Source organism: Sorex fumeus, unplaced genomic scaffold (genome assembly GCF_029834395.1).
Source record: "Sorex fumeus unplaced genomic scaffold, SorFum_2.1 ptg000008l, whole genome shotgun sequence".
Taxonomy (NCBI): domain Eukaryota; kingdom Metazoa; phylum Chordata; class Mammalia; order Eulipotyphla; family Soricidae; genus Sorex; species Sorex fumeus.
Window position 1 is genome coordinate 9,421,515 of NW_026606065.1, and position 23,765 is coordinate 9,445,279.

Below are 23,765 nucleotides of genomic sequence, written 5' to 3' on the forward strand. Positions count from 1 at the left end.
TATGCACAAAACCCTCTAATAATATTTTATAAGATCCATTTTAGTTGGGGATATGTGCTTTCTACAAATTCTGAAATCCAGGCCTGAGTGATAGTACAGCGGGTAAGGTGTTTGCCTTGCATGTTGTCAAACCAGCTTCAATCCCTGGCATCCCATATGGCCTCCTGAGTGCAGAGCCAGAAGTAACCCCTGATCATTGCTGGGTGTGGCCCAAAAAAAAAAGAAAAAAAGAAAAAAAAAACAACCAAAAAATTCAAGTTCTGAAATCCTCCCTCTTCATATTTAAGAATATCTTTTTAAAAAGAAAGCAAATTATGGACCATTCATACTTTCCCTAGAGAGGCAAATGTCATAAATGATTAATTCCGGGGAAGAAACTGGGTAGGTACACATGCCAAACACCTGATTTTCTGAAAGCAGGAAGGATGTTGGCCTTTCTTTCTGAGTCCAGGGCTTTGAACCATATCATAAAAAGAGTGAAAGATTCTATTATTTTGAAAATTTAGGAACCACATATAGGTTCACAAAAAACGGGCCACCATGGGCCAGAAGTGACTACAGTCTTCTTAGGGCTACTTTGTAAAGTCCATTAGATTAGAGAAATTGAAGTACAAAAAAATTGTAGAGTATCAGACTCCGTGATCTCCCCTTCCAGTACAATAACTCATTAGACCATTGTAAACATTGCTCGAGCGGGCCCAGTAACGTCTCCATTGGAGACTTTGTTGTTACTGTGTCTGGCATATCCAATACTCTCGGTAGCTTGCCGGGCTCTCCGCGAGGGGTGGAGGAATCGAACTCGGGTCGGCCATGTTGGCCGCATGCAAGGCGAACGCCCTACCCGCTGTGCTATCGCTCCAGCCCTTATACATACATACATATATAAATATATGCACACAAGGTTCAACCTTTCACATGTTAGTGATCTCTTATAGTAAGGTTTAATGGCCCCTTGGTGAAATTTAAGAAGCTTCACACTCTTTCCTCTAAAGGAACTTTTTTGTATCATTTTCAGTGGTTTTACATAAAGGTAAAAAAAAGGTAAAGGCCCTCCCGTTGATCGTCGATTTGCTCGAGCGGGCCCAGTAACGTCTCCATTGGAGACTTTGTTGTTACTGTGTCTGGCATATCGAATACTCTCGGTAGCTTGCCGGGCTCTCCGAGAGGGGCGGAGGAATCGAACTCGGGTCGGCCATGTTGGCCGCATGCAAGGCAAACGCCCTACCCGCTGTGCTATCGCTCCAGCCCATTGTAAACATTATTTAGAGCAATATGTACATGGAATAAAACAGTAAGCTCTTTCCCACATTTACTCACCCAGCTGGACAGACTGGAGGAAAAACAGAAAGAAACCTACCGGCGCATGCTAGAGCAGCTCTTGCTGGCAGAGAAGTGTCACAGGCGCACCGTGTATGAGCTGGAGAACGAGAAGCATAAACACACAGACTACATGAACAAGAGCGACGACTTCACCAACCTGCTGGAGCAGGAGCGGGAGAGGTAATGTGACCTGGGGGGTGGGGGGACCATCCCCTCTGCCTGCTGCAGCCCATCATCTCTGTTCTTGTCTGGGATTAGACTTTGGTCCAGTCTCACACAACAGGTGCCAACCCCTAATTCCAACATCTGAATAGTTTGTGACCATGGAGCGTGACAAAGTTTTACCTGAAACAGCATCATGTGTTTGCCTGGCAAGTAAGATGCCAGATTCCATTGAGAGCCAGGCCACCATCAAACTGGCAACTGCTACTTGAACCCGCCAGGAACTGATATTTGAGCTAGATCCACGAGAATGAGGCACCTTCATTGAAAAGGCCTCTTTACTAATTGTCTTATCTTAGGAAGAACCAAGTTTTTCTCTTGGGGGTTAAAAATCTACCTTTTCAGGGGCCGGAGTGATAGTACAGCGGATAGGGTGTTTGTCTTGCACATGGCCGACCTGGATTCCATTCCCAGGGTCCCATATAGTCCCCCAAGCACCACCAGGAGTCATTCCTGAGTTCAGAGCCAAGAGTACCTCTGAGCATCGCTATGTGTGACCCAAAAAGCAAAAAAAAAAAAAAATCTACCTTTTCAGAAAGACAAATTTAAAATGAATCCTATTTGTTATATTTGGCTCATATCAATTGTTTAATGGCTAAAGGGATTGCCTGCTTGGGCTGTGGAGATAGTTCAGGAGTCAGGGAAGCAAACCTTGCATGTACAAAGACCCAAGTTTGATTCCTGGCACTGCATGGCTCTCTAAATACCAGGTGATGTAGCCCTGGTGCCCTGGGCACTGCAGGAACATTCTTGTAGTCCTCTGCACAACTAGGTCAGAGCAACCCCACATTGTTGGCCTGAGCAATGAATGGTCCAACCTGCATAGACTGACTGAGTGTCAGCCCCTTGAGCATTGCTCTGAAGACACCCCTCACATCCCCCACAAAAGAACTACCTGCTTAATTTCCTTAGTTATGGAGTTTTTAAGGCTCAGCATAAAAAATAAATGCGAATAGAAGAAATAAAAAAATGTATTAAGTCTTCTGTATCCTTGCAGGTAATTTTCAGATAAGGAAACGCCATATTGGAAGCAGAGATTTCAAACGGGAAAACTTTATAGTGAAGTGTTCCAGGTTTACTGTCCAGGTTTCCCCCCATTATCTTCCTTTTCACTTATTCTCTGTCTTTTTTTTTTTTTTGTCTTCTTCAACTGAACTGTTGGGACTTCTGACTCAATTTTTGAAATCAATGGTATTAAATTCTGGTTCTTTGAGTTGCCAAGCATGTTTCCTTCTCTGTATAAGATGTTCAGAGTAAGAGCCAGATAGCAACACCTTCACCAATCCCAGTTTTATTAACTGTTAGAGTACAAAAGTGAGATCAGGTTTGCTTGGGGGGGAAAAGTCACAATAAGAGTAAATATAAGCATGAACTGGAACAGGTTTGGTTTATTTTAAAATTATTGCTAATATTAATATTATTGGACTTTGTACATCCCTTGAGGTAGGAGAAATGGAAAAAAGGACAAAGGCTGGTTTATTGTTACATACAATGTTCTCAATGTATGATTTCCTAAAGTCTGACTTTAGTTTCTGCAAGCTGTTAATCAACTCTGTGGTGGAAAACAGATGGTCTTATTTGACATTTGGGGGTAACACCAAAGGAGAATAAACTTTTAAGACAACTGCCTCCTTAAGCCCTATGAACATTCTAAGCTCAGACATTGCAAACAGGGTTCTAAAGATAATGTAAGTCACATGTATGAACGAGAGCTCTCAAGTTTGGTGTTGGGTTGTAATATAGCAACTTGTTTGATGCTGACTTTTTAAAAGACCTGAAATCAAGTGGCTTGAAAGAAGATCTGCATGAACCCATTCTTTCCTTACCAATTTGTCAATGACTTAGAACCAAATATGTCTTTTTTCGACAGTTTCCCACCCAAACTCAATGCCACAGCTGATATTAGTTCACTTATAAATGTCAGTTCAGCTGAAGTGTGGGTGAAATGACTGCACTTTCCGGGCTGTTTCTCTTTCTTTTTTATTTTTGTAATATCTGTGTCTATAAGAGTAGATAAAATAACACATGATAGCTTTATAGTTTACAAAATGCTTTAAAATTCATGGTACAGTGGGCTTACTTCAGATACATTTATCTGCTAACTTTACAATCAAGAGTAGATGAATAAGGGCTGGAGTGATAACATAGCAGGTTTGATTCCCAGCATCCCATATGGTCCCCTGAGCACCACCAGGGGTGATTCCTGAATGCAGAGCCAGGAGTAACCCCTGTTCATTGCTGGGTGTCACCCAAAAAGCCAAAAAAAGTGTAGATGAATAATTTCAATCCCCTTTCCCTTTTTTTGAGTTGTTTAAATGTGTTAGAAAAATGACAACCACCACCTTTTCTGAACCAAGTGAGATGTAAAAGATTCTCAAAACCAAAGTGATGTTTTTAAAAGTGATGTTAAGATGCTTTCGATCCTTCAACCAGCACCCCTAGGATACATTACCAATTTTTCATTTGGTTTTTTGATAACACCTATGACTCAACACTTTAAAAGTAAACTAATTAAAAAATTAGAACTGTTATTTGTTACATAAAGGGCTACACTTAAATGCTCTCCCCTCTTAATGATTTTTCCCAGATTAATCAACTGGTGGCCCACCAATATTCATACTTTCTCTGACACTCATTGTGCTATGCTAAACGCCCCCAGTAGCTCCCTGAATTTCCCTGTGATGAATTGGAAGCATTCACCATGACTGGCTCACCGAGTTCCCAGAGCAGTGAAGCTTTTAGGATTTTTTTCAAAGGTCAGACGGGGGATTCCCGCTGCCCTTGGGAAACTGCTCCACTGAATCTGCTTTTGGTTAAGTCTTCATTTTGAAGTAAGCGGTCATAAATAGATCGATTATGGGGGCTGGCAGGATGCTGATCTTGAGGAGCTTTTCTTTCCCGTGGGCCAAGTCTATGAGAAGCTCCTTTCCCATAGGACCTTCGACCATGGTGGGTCAACTATCCACCCCAAGCCCCACTTCACGGTTCAGCCAGGGTCTGTCTGGGCGCTATGTAACCCCTGTACTACAGCTACTAAGGGCCCAGGAAGCCCAGTACTGGTGAGAATCCTCATGATTATTAGTCCCCCTTTTTTTGCAGCTTTGTTTTGCTATCCCTTCTCTTTCTCCAGAAAAGTTCTTTCATGAACAAAGTAAGAGTGAAAAGGAGCCAAGGACTTTTCTTTGGAAACATTTGCCGTGGTTCTACTGTAAGCCTGAGTAAAGGAAGGATGACTGTAAAACTTAAGATAAACCTAAGTGATTTGCTCTTTTACTAACCTAGCTGCTCCCACTGTGTGTATGAAGAGTTCTTTGATTTGGGGGTAGGGGTCACAGGGAGGGTGGAGGTGCACAGCCATGGGACTCTCTGAAACCCCATTCTGTCTCCTTGTCCTGCTCTCTCTGTCCTCACTTCCTCTGGATCAAATGATTAGAGGTGACAGAGACAGTCCCGGGCACTTTGAAGCAGGTGTTGATAGGTGTTGGAGACATTTTATGAAATCAGGACTCTGAAAATTCACAAATTGCAAAGGACGAAACTTTTCAAGTTCCTCAGTCTGTAGGAAGGGGAGCAGAGGCCCAGAAAAAAGTGATGGAGCTCAACTAAGATCACCAATGGCCTAATGATAATTATAGAGGACTAACGACCCCTTCAAGTTCCTTCCCTCTTTTGGTCACTGGCCTAGATCTGGCAAGTGTGAAAGCTCTATAGGAACGAATTACTTTTCACTCTCTAGAATTCTTAAATTCATCTCATAAAAATCCTGCAGATTGACTTCCTAAAATGAGCTTTTGTTGTATTGTTGTGGGCTGCTTTCAGTCTAAGTCAATAAAATATGTCAATATGCCTTCAGTCTAAGTCAATTAAGCCTTAGTCTAAGTCTAAGTCAATAAGTCTTAATCGAAGTCGAAGTCAATATGTCTTCAGTCTAAGTCAATAAAATATTACTATAGTTTATAATAATCATTTACTGCACATTGACTTGCACAAATAGTCATATTCCCAAGCTCAAAAGAGGAAATAGGGGCTGGAGCAATAGTACAGAGGGTAGGGCATTTGCCTTGCACGCGGCTGACCCGGGTTCAATCCCCAGCATCCCATATGGTCCCCTAAGCACCGCCAGTAATTCCTGAGTTCAAAGTCAGTAGTAACCCCTGAACATCGCTGAGTGTGGCCCAAAAAGAAAAAAAAAGAGGAAATAACATGAAAATGCCTAGGCTTAACTAGCATTGTTAACAATAAGATAAAATATCCTTCATTGAATTAATTAAAATTGGGTAAAGAAAGTTTCCTTGTTTATATGTTACATTCTGTTTGGGTCATATTTTAAGTCAACTTGACCTTTAAAGGCATAATTCTGAGCTCATGAGATCACCTTCATAGTTTATACTTTATTCCCTGTCTGGACTGTAAGACTTGTGATTTTAATCTTAAACTTTACTAAGACCGCTTCGAGAATTCAAAATAGAACACAGTTACATCAAGAAGTGTCTGGAACTTTAAAACAGTATTTGAAGAGAGTTGGGTGTTTTGTGTGTGTGTGTGTGTGTGTGTGTGTGTGTGTGTGTGTGTGTAAATGATATGGAGGAATGCTGTCTAAATCTATATCTGTAGATACAGATTTTAAAGCTTTTGGATCCTATAGGCTCAGTTGGGACTACATAAATAATTACATCATCATATAATATTGCAGCAAGTCTTCCAAGTAGAAGTTCAATTTTTTTTAAAGTACAAATCAGCATCTCAAGAGAAATCTCTTAACTACATAGCAGAAAATACAAGTGCTAGGGTTTAAAGGCAGAGTCAACTTTCAAGCCCCATTTTGGCATTTTTTCAGGTCAGTGTGAGGGCTTTTGAATGGGCATTTGTCAGGTGGTTTGTGGAAGATGTGATGCCACCGTTTAAACACGTTTTGGCAGGGGAATGATCAGAGTGAATTTTTGAAAACTTGTTCTAATGGTCTGAAATACTGAGAAATATTCTTGGTTCACTTTATAGAAAAGTATTGACATCTTGTTCCCTGGTATAATCTGCTTAAATTTCTTAGATATAGATTCCTTACCTCTATCCTTTGACAATCTTTTCTATCTTTTCTCATTTGTAGCAAAGCAAATTGACTAAGCTCCCTTCACCAAGGATAAACAGATAATTAAAAGAATTGATGTTTGATAGGACCAAGAGATGGTACAGTGGGCATGGCACTTACCTTGCATATAGCCAACCTGGGTATGATACCCAACAACCCTGTATGGTCTCCCAAGTACTATTAGGAGAGAACCCTATTAATGTTTGGATTGAATTTCTTAAAGAGATTAACTTTCTCTACTTACAAATTCTTACCTTTTTAAATTAAAAGTACAGTAATGCATTAACATAGAAAAGATGACTTGAGAAGTAGCTCAGTTACTTGAGCTGCAGTTATTCCTTTGCAGGTTCAGAATTTTAATTCTTACACTGTAAGAATTTTAATTCAGACATGCCATTTAGTGTTACTATCATACTGACCAAGAAAATTGCTTGGAATAGACTTTTTTTCCCCCTTTTGTTGAAAAAGGAAGAGAATTAAAATCTAGATCTTTACTCACAGAAAGAATATGTTTTATAGCTGATTTTCTGAAGGCACATTAGGATCAAGTTCCCTCTTCTACTTCCATTTCCCTTTGCAATATGCAAATTTTACTTCTTACTTGAGGATGTGGATTAAAATGAAGAAAGTTGAGGTGTTGCTATGCTACTTCCCAGTGGCATTTGCATTGGAAGACGTGGTACAAGGAGATGGTGTGAGGGATATGATGTTATGGGTTATGTAGGGGACCAGGCAATCAGTGATTCAAAGACAAATTTCCAGTTTGGAGTTGAAAGTTTGTTCTTCTTCGGAGCTCCAGGATATGAACACATGTCCTGTTAGCACTGTAGAACTAGGAGCATGTCTCTCATGATTAACAATGCATTCTTGGATTAAATCTAAACAAGACCACAATGAAATGCCCTTGAGTGAAAAAAATGCTTTGCTTCTTTGAAAAATTAAAAGAATTAGGGTGTAGTTTGTAAGGATTCAGGAAAACAATGTCCCTGAGGTGTATTTCGCCAGATGTTACCTATACAGAAATGTGTATCTTTATTTATCTATCTATCTATCTCTATCAATTTATTTATTTTAGTTTTTGGATGTTACCTTGCAGTGTTTGGGCACTACTACTAGTTCCGGGCTCAGTAGTTACTCCCAGTCTTGCTTTGGGTACCCAAAACCTGGGCTGCTGCATAAAAAGCAAAAGATCTAGACTGTTGAGCTATCTCCAATTCCCCAAAATGCTGGTGTTGGGTAAATGTGATCTTTTCCGAGTTTTCTAGTATTCTCCTTCTCGAGGTCATCAAGTTAGTAGCCTCCGTTCTGAGACTTGGCAGGATCTGAAGAAGATACCTAACAGGTTTGGTTAGGAAAAGAGGTGTTTGATCTCCAGTGAGCATCACAATTAAAGACTTACTCATCATTAATTAATCATGGGAACAATTTGGTCAGGAGCGTGGTCCCTGGCTGACAGGTATGTGAACGTGGTGGTGGTCTCCTGTGAGCTCTACAACCAAGTTTGTGTGGCCATAGCTAAATGTGCCTGAGCCCTGGGGAGCATGTAAGCACCACAAAATGTAAAACCCCCGATGAAGCATGTGCAATTCCCACATAAGTAAACAACACACAGGAAGGTAGGGTAGAAAACAAATTAAACTGTAGTTAATGAAGGTGATTATTTTTTCTATTTACCTGTATATTTAATTAAAAAGACTATTAAAGTTATTAAACTATAACTTTAGGTATTTCATTTTTTCATTTCATCATCCTGTTATTCGTCGATTGCCTCGAGCAGGCCCCAGTAACGTCTCTTTCATCCTAGCCCTGAGATTATATTCAAGGCTATTTAGGAGAAAGAGACCCTTCATTGTTACTGGTATCTGGCATATTTAGTACGCCACGGGGAGTTTGCCAGACTCTGCCCTGTGGGCAGGCTACATTCGATAGCCTGCAAGATTTTCCAAAGTAGTAATGAGACAATAAGATGTCATAAAAAAAAGTTCTGATAAGATGTCGCGCGGCCGCGAATGCGGCCGCGCAGTTCCGGAATCTGGATTTTATAGTCTCTGAGTCTTGGCCGCTGATGGGATTACACGGCGCCAGGGGGCCAGGTGGTGGGTGTGACCCCCGCCTACTGGAATTTGGAGGATCTGGGTGGAAGATGCTCGACTCCAATTCGAGTAGGCTTGGAGGTCTCGGCCCCGGAACCCGCGTGGCTTTGTCCCTCTGCCAGTACCTTCATGTGTGCGGAGAGTGGTCTCAGCATGGTGGTGGCTGGTCCTGGAGGTCTTCGGCTGCCGGAGCCCTGGTCGGGGCGGGGAGGAAAGCTCAACCCGCTCCCCTCCAAGGCTCCGGGGAGGAACACCCAACGCGGGGGCAGAAGACTGCCAACTTTAGGTATATATGTATTTTTAAATTTTTATTTTAGGCACCATGACACAACACTGTTAATGATAGGATTTCATGCGTAACACAACCACACGCCACAGTGATTGTGTTATGCATGAAATAACACACTGTGCACCCCATAGTGACAACTTATCTCCACCATTTTCCCAATGTCCGTCCTTATCCTAACTGCTCCCATCCTTCCCCTCTGGTAAGCTTCCCTCCAAAGACCAATTCTCAGTTTCCATTGCCTTTGAGTATTTTTTTTTCTTTTTGGGTCACATCACACCCAGCTATGTTTTTTTTGTTGTTGTTTGTTTGTTTGTTTTTGCTTTTTGGGTCACATCTGGTGCTATGTTTTTTGGTTGTTGTTGTTTGTTTGTTTTTGCTTTTTGGGTCACACCTGGTGATGCACAGGGGTTACTCCTGGTTCTGCACTCAGGAATCACCCCTGGCGGTGCTCAGGAGACCATATGGGATGCTGGGAATCAAACTAGGGTCAGCTGCATGCAAGGCAAACGCCCTACCTGCTGTGCTATTGCTCCAGCCCCACACCCAGCTATGTTTGGGGGTTACTCCCAGCTCTGCACTCAGGAGTTACTCCTAGCAGTGCTTGAGGGATCATATGGAATGCTGGGGATTGAACCCGGGTCAGCCACGTGCAATGCAAACGCCCTAACATGTTAAACTACTTTAGTAAATTTAATTGCATTTTAATCTTTCCCTTCCTTCCTTCCTTCCTTCCTTCCTCCCTTCCTTCCTTCCTTCCTTCCTTCCTTCCTTCCTTCCTTCCTTCTCCCCAATTGAGATAATACCAATTCATAACATTATATGTATTTTAGGAATAATATTTTTGTGTTACCATAATGCTTACTACTAAACAATTGGTAATTCTTCTAGAGGCAGTTGTTCTGTATTTAAATTGTATGTAGAACTCAGGAAAACTAAAAACTGTAAACAACCAGAGCTATCAATAAAGTGAAGTGATAAAATACAAATTTATGTACAATCAGCATTCGAAACCCAGTAGTTTTGTATTTCCAAAGTATAGTGTAATGTCGGCTCTATTAAAAAATGTGATAAACTCAAATGTGAAAGAAGGCAAGAGTGGTAGGACAGCAGATAGGGCACTTTCATTGCATGCAGCTGACCCAGGTTCAATCCCTGCTATCTCATAAAGTCTCTTGAGCTTTTCAAGGAATGTTCCCTGAGCAGAGAGCCAGGAGTAAGACCTGAGCACTGCTAGGTGTGGTCCCAATAGAAAACAAAACCCAAAACAACAGTGTCATTCATATAATTTATATGAAATTAAAATGCGTGCCTATTTTTAATGTTAATCATAGAGCCCTCAGGAACTAGAGCATATGGAGATTTTTAAGAAATATATAGTGAAAATCATTAGAAAAAAATGAAGTTTAGTTCTGCTAGAATGATACATCAGTGGACAAATAGTGACTGAATAATTATATCCTCCAAGTCTATCCAGTGATAAAAACATAATGAATATCTAGTGATTTGGAGTTGCCTGTTTTTCTATTCTTTTTGATCTACTAATATACACTAATACTATCAGGCAATTGATCAATTCTGACATACAGAATGTATGTCAGAAAATACAAAGTCTCTTTGTAGATTTTTTTAAAAGTAACTGAAGCACTAGTAAAATTTACAAATTCCAGAGAACTTACCATAAAAGAAGTTTGCAAAAAACAGCGCAACTGGATTAAAAATGAAAGTTTCTTATTAATTGGAACTTTTGGTCTCCAAATTTTTTAGTTGAATTTTAATGACAATGATTTTTTAACATTGTTAACAAAAATCAGGTATTAAAAAGTAATAAAATTATTTCTCTGGAGTATAAAACCTTGAGAATACTGCCCCAAATTGTCAGTCATTTGTCACCACTAGAAACATTAGACAATTGCTTTTGCATCATTGCATACAAATTCCAGTGAATAGCTCCATTGCTTTGATATTTGCTCCTTTTTCCAGGATGGAAGAAGGTACTAAGATTAGCATTACAAATCCTGGGCTCCACAGAGGGAGTTGGAACTTAGAGCTGGTGTTTTCAATGTTTGAAGGTTGTTCCTTTCTGGCTCCTTGACTGGGTGTGCGCTCTTTTTCCAAGAATTCTTGTGTTTGGAAAGTACTTCATGGTGGTGAAAAGTTTGAACAGAAAAGATTAATCAAAGGTTGAGTCTTTCATGCTCAATGCATAACACATTCAGCTCTTGGATGTGGACTCTCTTAAAGGTGAAACTATTTAAATAATATACAGGGTCTGAATGTGAGCTTCAATTACAAACAAACAAGAGGTCAACCTTACTTAATCTTAACTTATTCCTTTAAATTCAGAAATGCTGTGCCTTAACTATTTTCTTTATATTTTCCGCATAGCTCCTAACATCTCACAGGAGTTCACTGAGAATTCCTTATTTGTTTTTAAATGCTTGTGGGGTAAAATAATAGATATGCTCTAAAATGCAAAAGAAAACAGGGATGGTGGACTGTAACTTCTCTTCGTTACGTGTGGAAGGGAGGAATGTTTTGGTCCACTTAGTCTTTGTCTTTTATTACAATGTCCTGGATTCTACAGATAGGAATGTCCTTTATCCACTTACCTCCATGCCCTTTCCTTAATATATTCTAATTTGCTTAGCATACTAATGTTTACATATTTGTCTGATTTCTGGAATCTGTACTACTTGAGAAGTTTTAGGGTATATTTATCAAAAAGCAGGAGACATAATTATGTGCAGAACTACTGTTCAGATTTAATATTCCATCACCCAACTTCCAAGAAGAGATCCTGGAAGAAGATAGAGCTGGAGTGATAGAACAGTGGTAGAGCGTTTGCCTTGCAAGCAGCCAGCCTGACCGAGCTGGGTTCGATTCCTCCGTCCCTCTCGGAGAGCTTGGCAAGCTACCGAGAATATTCAATATGCCAAACACAGTAACAAGAAGTCTCACAATAGAGATGTTACTGGGCCCGCTTGAGCAAATCGATGAGCAACGGGAGGACAGTGTTTTTGTTTGTTTGTTTGTTTGCAAAAGCAATGAAGCACTTCTTGCTTTTATCATTTGCCTCAGATATTGATTTGATGTGGTTTTAAACATAATCAGTGGCTTCTGGGACTAGAACTCAATCTTGAATCAGTGGAAGCAGACTGAAGGCAAGCTGTCACCTGATTGTAGAGGCCAATCCTGACTCAGTGATTACCTCCTGAAGCAGGGATTTATACTAACTGTGTCAAAACCAAACTTTAAATTTCATTATTTTTGGAAAGTGTCCGCCATCATCAAGGTAAATAAACTGACCTTACTATGGTATTAATTATTGTGGGTCCACTGTGTGCTAGATCACTGTGCTCTAACTGTTAACTTATTTACAACACAACCCTGCAAGTTAAAGTCTATAACACTATCACATAGCTGAATAAATAGAAGCCAAAGGAGTTGTAAAGCATATTTTCAGTTATTGCCATGTAGGTGACAAACCAAGAGTCAGAAGAAGTATACGTGCCAGGGTTACTCAGATTCCCCATACCAGAGCATCCTTCTCTGTCCAGCAGGAGGGGGGTTGGTGAGCTTCTTGTTTTTCAGTTTTTTCAGTTTTTCAGTTTTTTATTCATATTCGAATAGCTGAGAAAATAACAGCACCCCTCTCAAAACAAAACCCAACTAAAAAACTGTGTGTGTGTGTGTGTGTGTGTGTGTGTGTGTGTGTGTGTGTGTGTGACACCTCACGATGCACAGGGATTACTCCTGGATCTGCACTCAGGAATTACTCCTGGCGGTGCTCAGGGAACCATATGAGATGCTGGGAATTGAACCCAGGTTGGCTACGTGCAAGGCAAATGCCCTACCCGCTGTGCTATCGCTTCAGCCCCTAAAAGTCTTAACTTTATCTTAACCATGAATGTTGTTTTATGTAAATTTTACTAAAATAATTTGATAATCAAAATTCATTTATTCAGAGCTTCAATCTTGAAAACACACTAATCACTATAATAAGTTCATGTAATTAAGGAGAGAGACATGTTTTTGAAGCAACAGTCATGATAGAACATTAACAGTGTAGCACTGTAGCACTGCCCTCCCGTTGTTCATTGATTTGTTCGAGTGGGCCAGTAACGTCTCCATTGTGAGACTTGTTACTGTGTTTGGCATTTCGAATACGTAGCAGTGTAAAGGAAGCAAAAATCTCTGACTTATTTTTCTTTAATTTTATTTTTATGCCATAAATAAGGCTTGTAGTTACATAAGATAAAGAACATCAGAAAGTAAATATAAATTCTGTCAACTTTAAGGTTAATCTTACTAATTTTTCTGGTATTATGCTTTATTCTGTAATTAATATTTGGACAAACTGGCAGGCTACCGAATGTAACCTGCCCACACGGCAGAGTCTGGCAAACTCCCTGTGGCATACCCAATATGCCAAATACCAGTAACAATGGTGGGTCTCATTCTCCTGTTCCTGAAAGAGCCTTGAATATGGCACTTTTTAAAAAATCTCAGGGCTAGGACGAAGGAGACGTTACTGGAGCCTGCTCAAGGCAATCGACGAATAACAGGATGGTCGTGATCGTGATCGTGATCTGTAATTAATATAGAATTTTTCAACGTAAACAATGTACAGACTATGCATGTAGGAAGTTTGGAACTTCTGAGCTACCTAATGACTTTTGGCTGAGTTATCACTTATTAACAAACTCACTCAGGAACAAATATAGAAACTATGGGGGGGGCAAAGAAAGAAGGGAAGAAGAGAAAAATAAAGAAAAGAAAGAAAATGAGAAACATAATTTGAAGGCGATACACTATGAAAAGATTTATACAAATCATAGTTATGTCCTTGAAATTGGATGCATTTTTTCACTTGCTTTGTGTAAACACTACATTTTTTTTTTTTGCCACTTCCACTTAGAGAAGAAATAAATCAGGTAAAAATCCTTTTTTTTTTTTTCAAAGACAAAATTTTTCAAAGACAAAATTGTCTTTACACTAAAGGGTGCTTGGCATTCCCTAGCCCACACTCTAGTGTTTTCATTTCGATACAAGCAGATTAACCAGCACTTTGGTTGAAACGTGAACCCCCTCCTATTGGCTGAATCATTGATGAGGCTCCTGTGGGATCCCTATTTAAATTCCAACGTGTGCTGAATAGGACTGTGTGGAGTTTAGCTAGTTTGAAAAATCAAGAGTGAGGCCCATTTGACGTCTTATGCATATCTTTTCTCTATCTTATTCTTCCTCACTACCTCCATGCCCCCAGCCCTCCCCAGAGTATTTCCCTCGGAGGAGAGCCTAATTCCTGTTTGCTGGATTTTGCTTCTTAAGAGGGGCCTTTCCTTCCCGGCCAGAGCAGCTCCGCCCCATTTCACAGAGCAAAGTAAATCTGCACAATAATGAACCATATAAGGGAGGAATGACATCATCAGCTAGTGGTCCCAAGCTGTTTTGCACAACATTCACCTTTCATTGTTCTGATGACAGGGCTGGAATGTGACGGTTAATTCCCTGTGGAGTAGGCGGCTGAGCCGGGCCTGCTGCTGTTGAACAAACTTCAGTCCCCCCTTATAAAAAACAAAAACAAAACCCCAACTCCTATGCTTCCTAGTACTAAGGTAAGGAAGTCAAGATCTGTTTTGATTTTAGCAACATTAGTTGCTCTAGTCCGTGTGCCTTTCCTTTATTAGTAGGTGTGCTCGGCAGGAAAATCATTTCGAAGTGTTATGGCAAAGGGCATCTTGGAAGCTGGTTTTGAACATTTGTTATCTGATAAGGGATGCACAAACTCGACAAACTTTCAACTTTGAGTTCCAGGTTTTTCTGCGGTGACTGACAGCTCTCGAAAAGGAGTTGATTATTGTGTTTCCTTGATACTTCTGATTGAGACTGGTCAAGAGGCACTTCGTGGTATGAAGCATGTTCCTGTTGTTCTCTGGAGGGGGAAAGCAGCTCACCTTAACTCGGGGAATGTGTGTAAGAGTGGAAAAATGTCTAGCTACCAATAGTACAGAATACTATTGTATTCTTGAGACTTTTAACACACAGCTTATTTTCATGTACCTTAAACGTACCTTCGAACTTACTTCTTGAGAACTGAGAAAAAGCAGTTCCAAGTAGAAATGTTACTTCCCAAGTTTTGTTGTTGTGTGGATTTTCTGGATATCTGTCTCTGCATACGTGAAGAAGGTTTGCAAAGCTTGCAGTGAAGTGGAAGGCACAGTGATCCAGTGAGAGCCTTGTTTGTTCTGAAATAGTATGGCTGTGATAACAAGAATAAACAAGCAGATAGTTTGATTTCAAAGTGGGAATGGGATTAAAGTTTGTCAGACTTGACTTTAAAAATGTCAGACAATGGTGTAAAAAGTTCAAGAATTTTTCAAAACGCCATAAAAACATTGCTGGAGTTCAGCAGAAAGTATCAAAAGAAAGAGCTTGTTCTCAATCCTCAATGAGACTAGGGGGAAGTGTGAGTAATTTACAAAGAACTTCATTTGGTCCAAACCAAAGTTGTATAGAGTGATTTCAGATTTCACATGACATTTTGTAGAAATCTGAACATAGGGCTGCTGATATGTTTTTCATTTGTGTAGATGTAATTGTGTTTTAATAATGTTTCTTCTGGGTTTAAAGAGATGGAAATGTTGAGTTTAATTGTGATGAAGATTTTGGTTCATTACACTGATCTGCCTAAATTCTTAATTCCATGTGAATGAATACATTTCTGTTTACTTGTAAAACTAAATATCTTTATCATAACAAGAGGGTGCCCCCCAGATGTCTTTTTCCTCTAGATTAACAATTGTCAGAAAAATTGAACCTAGGGTTCTAATGTTTTATTGTTTTAACTTGTTTTCTGAGTCAGCTTTAAAATTGTTCCAAAACTGAATAAGGTAATTATTAGATAAACGTTAATATAATACATGTTTAAGTATCGATGAAATTTCACTTGTATAAATTAAAACTTTAAAAAAAATTTAAAAACTTTTATGAAAGGTGCTTAGATGAAATGGCAATAAATTCTATTGCCATTTTAAAGGACAGGATTTGACAGCCCCCAGTGACTTATTTATCTCAGTTAATTCACTACTTTTAACTGTCTATATTATTTTAAAACAGGCCTTCTTTTTGAAATCAGATTTATCCAAGGGACAGATTAGATTAATGATATCTCAATAAAAAAACTTAACAAAGAGACGTGTTTTTATATTGTGAGCTGCCACCGTTAAAGAACATTTTAAAAAGTCATAATTCTAGAGAAGACCTAGAAGTTCATCTTGTCCTGATGATTCAGCTGAGTTGAGTTTTTAAAAAAGAGAGTTCTTCCCTCTGCTCAATTCTTGAGGGGCAATTGGTATATCATAATTGGTAGATCATTTTTTTAGGGTTAGGGTTAGGGTTAGTTTTTGTTCTTGACTTACCCAGCATTCTACAGTAAGGAGTAAAATGGGCTTTATTTTTTCACTTTTGTTTGTTTGGGGCCATAACCAGCTGTGCTCAGGACTTCCTCCTGGCTTTGAGCTCAGAGATAGAGACTCCTGATGATTATGCATACCATATGATCTATTTAAGGTATATCACTTCAGCTTACAGCAAACTAGTGCTTCACATGTGATGACTTGATACCTCCATAAATGTGCGAGTGGAGTGAATGAAACATAATAAAGGACATTACAGTTTCTAAGGCTAGTAATTAGTTAGGGATAGGGTGGGAAAATTTGAAGTATGTGCCTCTTACTACTAAGGTAAAGGTAAAGGCCCTCCCGTTGTTCATCGATTTGCTCGAGCGGGCCCAGTAACGTCTCCATTGGAGACTTTGTTGTTACTGTGTCTGGCATATCGAATACTCTCGGTAGCTTGCCGGGCTCTCCGAGAGGGGCGGAGGAATCGAACTCGGGTCGGCCATGTTGGCTGCGTGCAAGGCAAACGCCCTACTGCTGTGCTATCGCTCCAGCCCCTTACTACTAATTAATTTGTTTTTTGTTTTTGTTTTTGTGTGTGTTTGTCACACCTGGCGATGCACAGAGTTACTGCTGGTTTATGCACTCAGGAATTACTCCTGGCAGTATTCAGGGGATCATGTGGGATGCTGGGAATTGAACTTGGGTTGGCCATGTGCAAGACAAATGTCCTACCTGCTGTGCTATTGCTCCAGCCCACTACTAATTAATTTGGAAGGAAGAAGTACTTATCAGAACCCTCGAGTAACTGTGTCTGTAGGAGAGAGTGACCTAAGGGGCTGGAACCGGTAGAAGAATGAGGAAAAATGTTCAAATTTTTGGGCAAAATGAACCTCCCCTTCTCCCCCCCCCCCCCCCAGTCTTCTTACAGTGCTTCCTATTGATTAAACCTGAAGAAATTTGTTAATATAATTTCTAATGATCAGCATCCTGGAGCTTAGAGTAAAATTGAGATTTTTGGAACCAAAGCAGTAAATGGAAAACAAGTAACACAAAGATTAATAATATGAAATGTAGAATTTGATATTATTAAACAATATACTAATCAAAGGTTTATAATTTAGCAATTTCAGTCATTTATTATTAATTATATGAGCAATTCCAGCTCATATAATGGACTTGATAGATTTTTTTTTTTTAGCTGCAAATTTTTTTTTTTTAAGTGAAAAATACTTCCTGCCAAAAGGTTCAGAGCCTTGATTGGGTTCCCGAAGTTTGTAAGAGAAATGCAGTTTGGGATGCCAACAATGACTCTGGTGGTAGTGAACATGTCAAGCAAGTGTGAGGCACTGTGTAATCCCCAACACTGCATGTCTCCTTGAGCACTACCAGGTATAGTTCTATTGTCCTCAAGCATGACCAGATATGGGTCTGATGACACCATCCCACTATCAGTTGTTGTGGTCTCTATAAAAAAGGAAGGGGAAAAAATTTTCCCCAGAAATAAAAAACATTGAGATTAAGAAAGAACATTTTAAAAAGTCATAATTCTAGAGAAGACCTAGAAGTTCATCTTGTCCTGCTGATTCAGCTGAGTTGAGTTTTTTAAAAAAAAGAGTTTTTCCCTCTGCTTGAGGGGCAATTGGTATATCATAAACATCTCTCCACAATTCCATACACTGTTTTTTAGCTCAATTGGCTGGAACATGATGCTAATGAGACCAGTATGGCCTAGGAGTGTCACTGTCATTACATTATCACCATGTCAAAGTGCAAGAATAATCCTATATCATTCTTTCTATTTTAGACTGCAAGTTCAATGGGTTACCAAAACCAGACAGGTCTACATTTTTTTTTTGCCCCAGTTATATGTTCTAATTATTCTTATACTTTTCTTTTCTCATGTTCTTTATAATATTCCCATCTTTTTCTTGTTTTTGTTCTTGGGCCACACACAGTTATGTTTAGGGCTTATTCCAGTCACTGTGCTCAAGTATTACTCATCTCAGTGCTTGGGGACTATTTGCTGTGCCAGGGATTGAACAGAGTCAATTGCAATTGCATAGAAGGCAGGCACCTTAACCCTAGTAATAATAACCTCCGACATCTGATATCCTATTCTTAAAGTCCTTCGAGAACTCCCTATGATCCTTATAAGGAAATATTTCTTAGAATGATAAACAACTTGATGATCTGACCTCTACTTCCCACTGGAGTTTCATCTCAGGATTTTTTTTCATCTTTACCTTTGACTACTATTCTGAGTGAAGTTTTTGTTTTGTTTTTCTACCTGATAATTCTTTTTAATACATGTGTTGAATAAACATTTATTCATTACGTGCTATATGCTAAGAGATAGAGATTCTCATCTTGAGCTCGAAATTTAAAGGTTGCATAAATAATTCAGGAAACTACAGTGTTTTCTTGTATTACTTTTGTCTTGTACGAGGCCCACCCGGGTTCGATTCCTCCATCCCTCTCGGAGAGCCTGGCAAGCTACTGAGAGTAGTACCCTGCCCACATAGCAGAACCTGTCAAGCTCCCGTGGCATTATTCAATATGCCAAACACAGTAACAACAAGTCTCACAATGGAGATGTTACTGGTACCCGCTCAAGCAAATCGATGAACAATGGGAGGACTGTGCTACAGTGCTACTTTTAAAGTCAAAATTAATGCAAAGGGCTGGGAGGTAGGACAGTGGTTAAGGCACATGGCTAATAAGTGCCTGATCCAAGTTTGATTCCAGGCATCACTGGTGCAGCCCTCAGGGGCCTTCAGCATGGCCAGATTGTCATGGGTATCTCTGGTCAGGACCTATATCAGCATCGTATAGTCAGACCCCTGCACTGAACTGATGGCCTGGTTGACTGAGAACCACTAGCGGTCCCTGGACCTCCTGAGAATCACTTTAGAGCCTACACACACACACACACACACACACACACACACACACACACTCCAAAAGTGTTAAAGGGGTGGAGAGAGAGCACAGCAGGTAAGGCGCTTGTCTTGCACATGGCAGATCCATATCTGATCCATAGCACCCAATTTGGTGCCCTGAGCTCTGCCAAGAGGGATCCCTGAGCACAGGACCAGACGTAAGCTCTGAGTGTCACCAGATGTGGTCCCAAAATAAACAAACAAAAATTTTAATGCAGAAGATCCACTAGCAACAACAAATACCAAACTTTCAAATGAGGACAAAACCTGACTATGCATCTCCTTGGCAGATCTGCCACGAATACCAGCCCTGCACAATATTAGATTAATTCTGGGTAATTGTTATAATAGTCACCATCTTGAAGAACTGAGGTCATTCATGAAAAAGCAGTACTTCTTCCTGAGTCATTTTGGAAAACAACATCTATCATCACTGTCACTGTCCTCCCGTTGTTCATTGATTTTCTCAAGCGGGCCCAGTAACGTCTTCATTGTGACAATTGTTACTGTGTTTGGCATGTCGAATATGTCACAGGTAGCTTGCCAAGGTTTGCCGTAGGGGCTAGATACTCTCAGTAGCTTGCTGGGTTCACGGAGAGGGGCAGAGGAATCGAACTCGGGTTGGCCATGTTGGCCGCTTGCAAGGCTAATGCCCTACCCACTGTGCATATTACCAAGATATTTAGCACTAGTTGGCAAAAGGCATTGTGATTGAAGACTTCAACCCATATGCATGCTTGTCTCTTCCAGTGTTCATCTTTAATTATCATCAGCCCTTTGCTAGTTTTTAGCTGCCCCTTTTCTTGATAGACAAGAAGCTTGTGTACAGGGACTGTTGCGAATGAAAATAGTGAAAGGAAAATTAGCATGTTCTGGCTGAGAAGCAATCTTAAAATGACTTTAAGGTGACACCATTGCTTAAAAATGGGGTCCAGTGATTCAAGACGATTCTAATGACAACATGTATAGGGAACAAAGAGAACTGATACTCTGAAACCAAGGTTGAAGCATATGGAATAATGATTGAGGAACAGGGATTGTCAATGAATGTTGGGAAACGTACATTGATATGTTTAATAAAAAGATCTGTTTACATGCTTATTTTCCAAGGAAAAGAAATGAGAACATATTTTTCAGGTGAGGCCCTGAGTTTTGGGGATTGAAAACTGGTTTCAGGGAAGATGCTTATCTCAATGATGGTTAACAAGAATAAGAGTTTTTTTTTTTTTTAACAAACAAACAACATCTCTCAAAGGGAAGGGAATGAAAGCATTGTACACAATCACTGACAAATATGAGTGTAATATGGTGTTGTAAGTCAAGAGAAAAATAGAATCCAGATACCACAGGTGCTGAGTCTCGGGAGAAAAAAACTAAAAAATTACCCTTGAAAGGTTTAAATCTTTTTTACTATTAAAAATGTCAGACATTTATAACAATAAAAAGAATGGGATTGGAGGGAAGGCTCAAGGTCTGGGAGATATTCTTTTCATGTGGAAGTCCTGGGATCCAGCCTTAGCACCAAATGGTTCACTGGGCACTTCTGGGAGCAACCCTCAAACATCAAGCTGGAATAACTCCCAAGTACTGACAGGTGTGTTTCAAGAACCAGTAAATAAATAAAAATAAATCAAATAGCATGATGAACACTTTTACATACTACTTAAGCTTCACCAATTAATTCATTGCTCACCTGCTTTCATCTATCTCTACTCCTTGATTATGTTGCTATAAATTTCAAATATATTATATGTATTCATTAATATTTTAATACATATGTCTAAAAGATAACTATTCTTTTAAAAATCAGGAAGTATTTTATCACAGCTAAAATTTAATAACAATTCCTTTACAACATAACTTTTCCAATTTTAAAAAGATTTGAAAAAAGAATCCAAATATACTTCAATACTTTATCTCCTAATTTTCTCCTGATCTATAATCCCATCTCCATTCTATTTTCTTCTTGCAACGTATTTTATGAAGAAATAAAGTTGTTGATCCTTTATGCCATACATTGGATTCAGAGAATTATATCATCACTATGTCATTTCGTACATTTCTTGCCCTTTTATTTCATGTAAACTCTAATTTGTTACAGAGTTTGATTTAGCTACAACTTTGGAGATAAGACTGTTTTATGGGTGGAGATATGTACATAATCAATACTTTCCCTCTTTAGAGATATTGATGAGCATTGTCCATGTCCATTATTTATTAAGCATTAAAACACGGTGGCTTTCTAGTGTTAGTTCTCTATACAACCATGGCATTCTTTCATGATTTATTTAACAATTGGATTCGAGGCACAGCGCACATTGGAGATGTGAAAGAGAGGAAACTGGGAGTCAGATGAGGTAGCTGCTGACAATAATCCAGATAAGAAAGAATGTTGGTTTGGATTAAGTTGATAACAATAGAGGTAATCACTAACTGAAGTCTAGGTATGTTTCAAAGATAACTGACACAATTTACTGCCAAAATTAAATGTAGGGATGTGACCAGGAAAAAAGACTCAAGGATGATGGTAGATCTGAGGTCTAAGCACTGGGAAGTAGAACTGTAGTTGACTGATGTGACGAAGATGTGATTGGAATATCTAAGAGGGCAGGGAGATAAGGAGGTAGAGCCCAGTGGCTCATCACTGAATGAATCACAGTGTCCTTACTACTGAATCTGATCTTCAGCAGGAAAAAATATAAAGAGTTCTATGTGTTTACCTGTTTCGTTGTTTTTAAGTTCATTTAATTGGGGCCTTTTTTTTTCTTATCTTGACACAATGTTAGGTATAAGCTGATATATTTGATAATAAAAGAATCTATGGAATGTCCAAGAAGGACAGGCTGAATCAAGTAAAAGGAAGTTAACCTAAATAAACAGAATTTTTCTGATCAGAGCAGATGTGTCCCACTCTCCACCAAAAAACAAAAAACAAAAAACAAAAAAAAAAAGAGAGAAGAAAAAAGAAAATATTCAAATTATTATTTTTTTAAATAGGAAGTAGGTCACAGTTAGTGGTATTCAAAGCTTGACTCGGTGCTTCCAGGTTGTTCCCAGTGATGTTCAGAGTCCATGCTATGGAGTATACACTCAGCCCAATGAGCTAATTCTCCTGTCCTCCAAACTGTCACCTCTTTCTTTCTTAAATTAATAATCTATTTAGTACACTATCATTTTATATCACTTTCTCATAATAGTTTGCAACTTTCCTCACCTTATCTGACATCTTGGAACATTTTTCTGGGGCTTTTTATATTATTCTATTCATTATACTATTTTAAAAATTGAAATGTAATTTACATCCTATAAAACACTGGTTTTAAATATACAACTTGATGAGTCTTAACAAATTAAGCCACGCACTTGTAAAGTCTTTTATTGAAATGATTTAAATTTCTGAACATGTTTGTAAATGACAAAACTGCAAAGTAAGAGATACAGCTTTGTTCAGATAAAAGAAAAGTGAGTACTGTGTGTAAGAATAGCCTTTAAGGGTAGCAGAGACAGTACATATGTTAAGGCACTTATCTTGCATCCTGGGAACCTCAATGCAATGTCTGGCACAATATGTGGTCCCTTGAGTACTGCCTGGGATCATTCCTAAATATAGAGTCAGTAAGAGCATCTGACCACTGCTGGGTGTAGCTCCACCCTCTCCAAAATAAGAAAAAAAGTAATGAAGGGTTGGCGAGATAGCGCAAAGAGGTTAGTGGATGCTTTGCATGTGAGAGGCCTTGGTTGGATCACTGGCACTGAGACTCCAAAGCACTTCTGGAAGCTACTTTTGAATGTAGATCTAAGCATAGCCTGTGAGGTATGGATATTATCAATTGATAACAAATCTTGGACACTGAACTACAGAATTGAGGGTATCAGGTTGAGGGGAGGAGAGTGAGGAAGAATAGGGTTGAATGAAAGTATCACTTGAGTTGTACTAAGGGTGGTAATAGTTTGCATCAAAACCATAAATATCAACGAACAGTATGTATGTGTGGCAGGTGAGATTTAACTGGAGGGACATAAGGATAGGGTGGCGGGTCATGGGCACTTTAGTGTTGGGGGTATGCACCAACTTTGTACATTGATCACTTGATCACTTGACTTTCCGTTAATCATCGATTTGCTCGAGCGCGCACCAGTAATGTCTCTATTTGTCTCTGTCGCGTGCTAGTGTAGCCCAATGGCGTCTGAAGAACTCTGACTATCTGGTAGGTGGGCGGCCACATGGTCTTTTGACGTCCCGTGGAATCCAGTCGGTAACGGCTCTAGTCCAACTTTGTACATTAATAACAGAAACTTCAGCACTGTTATAAGCCTATTACATGGCTCTTAAGCATAGCCAAATGTGTTCTAACCCACCCTCACCCCTCGAAAAGGCAAGAGAATTTTTTAAAGGATCTGTTAGATCATTTA

The 23,765-nt window shown here is 39.4% G+C and overlaps 1 protein-coding gene across 3 annotated transcripts in view; it reads left to right on the forward strand.

Annotated features, from left to right (window-relative positions):
• The window catches only part of FILIP1 (filamin A interacting protein 1), a 209,354-nt gene that overhangs the window by 149,777 nt on the left and 35,812 nt on the right, over nt 1-23,765 (forward strand). For all 3 annotated transcript variants that reach the window (XM_056109778.1, XM_056109777.1, XM_056109779.1), the window contains one exon: nt 1,322-1,500. In XM_056109778.1, the coding sequence (XP_055965753.1) occupies nt 1,322-1,500 (179 nt within the window). The remainder of the gene's footprint in view (nt 1-1,321; nt 1,501-23,765) is intronic.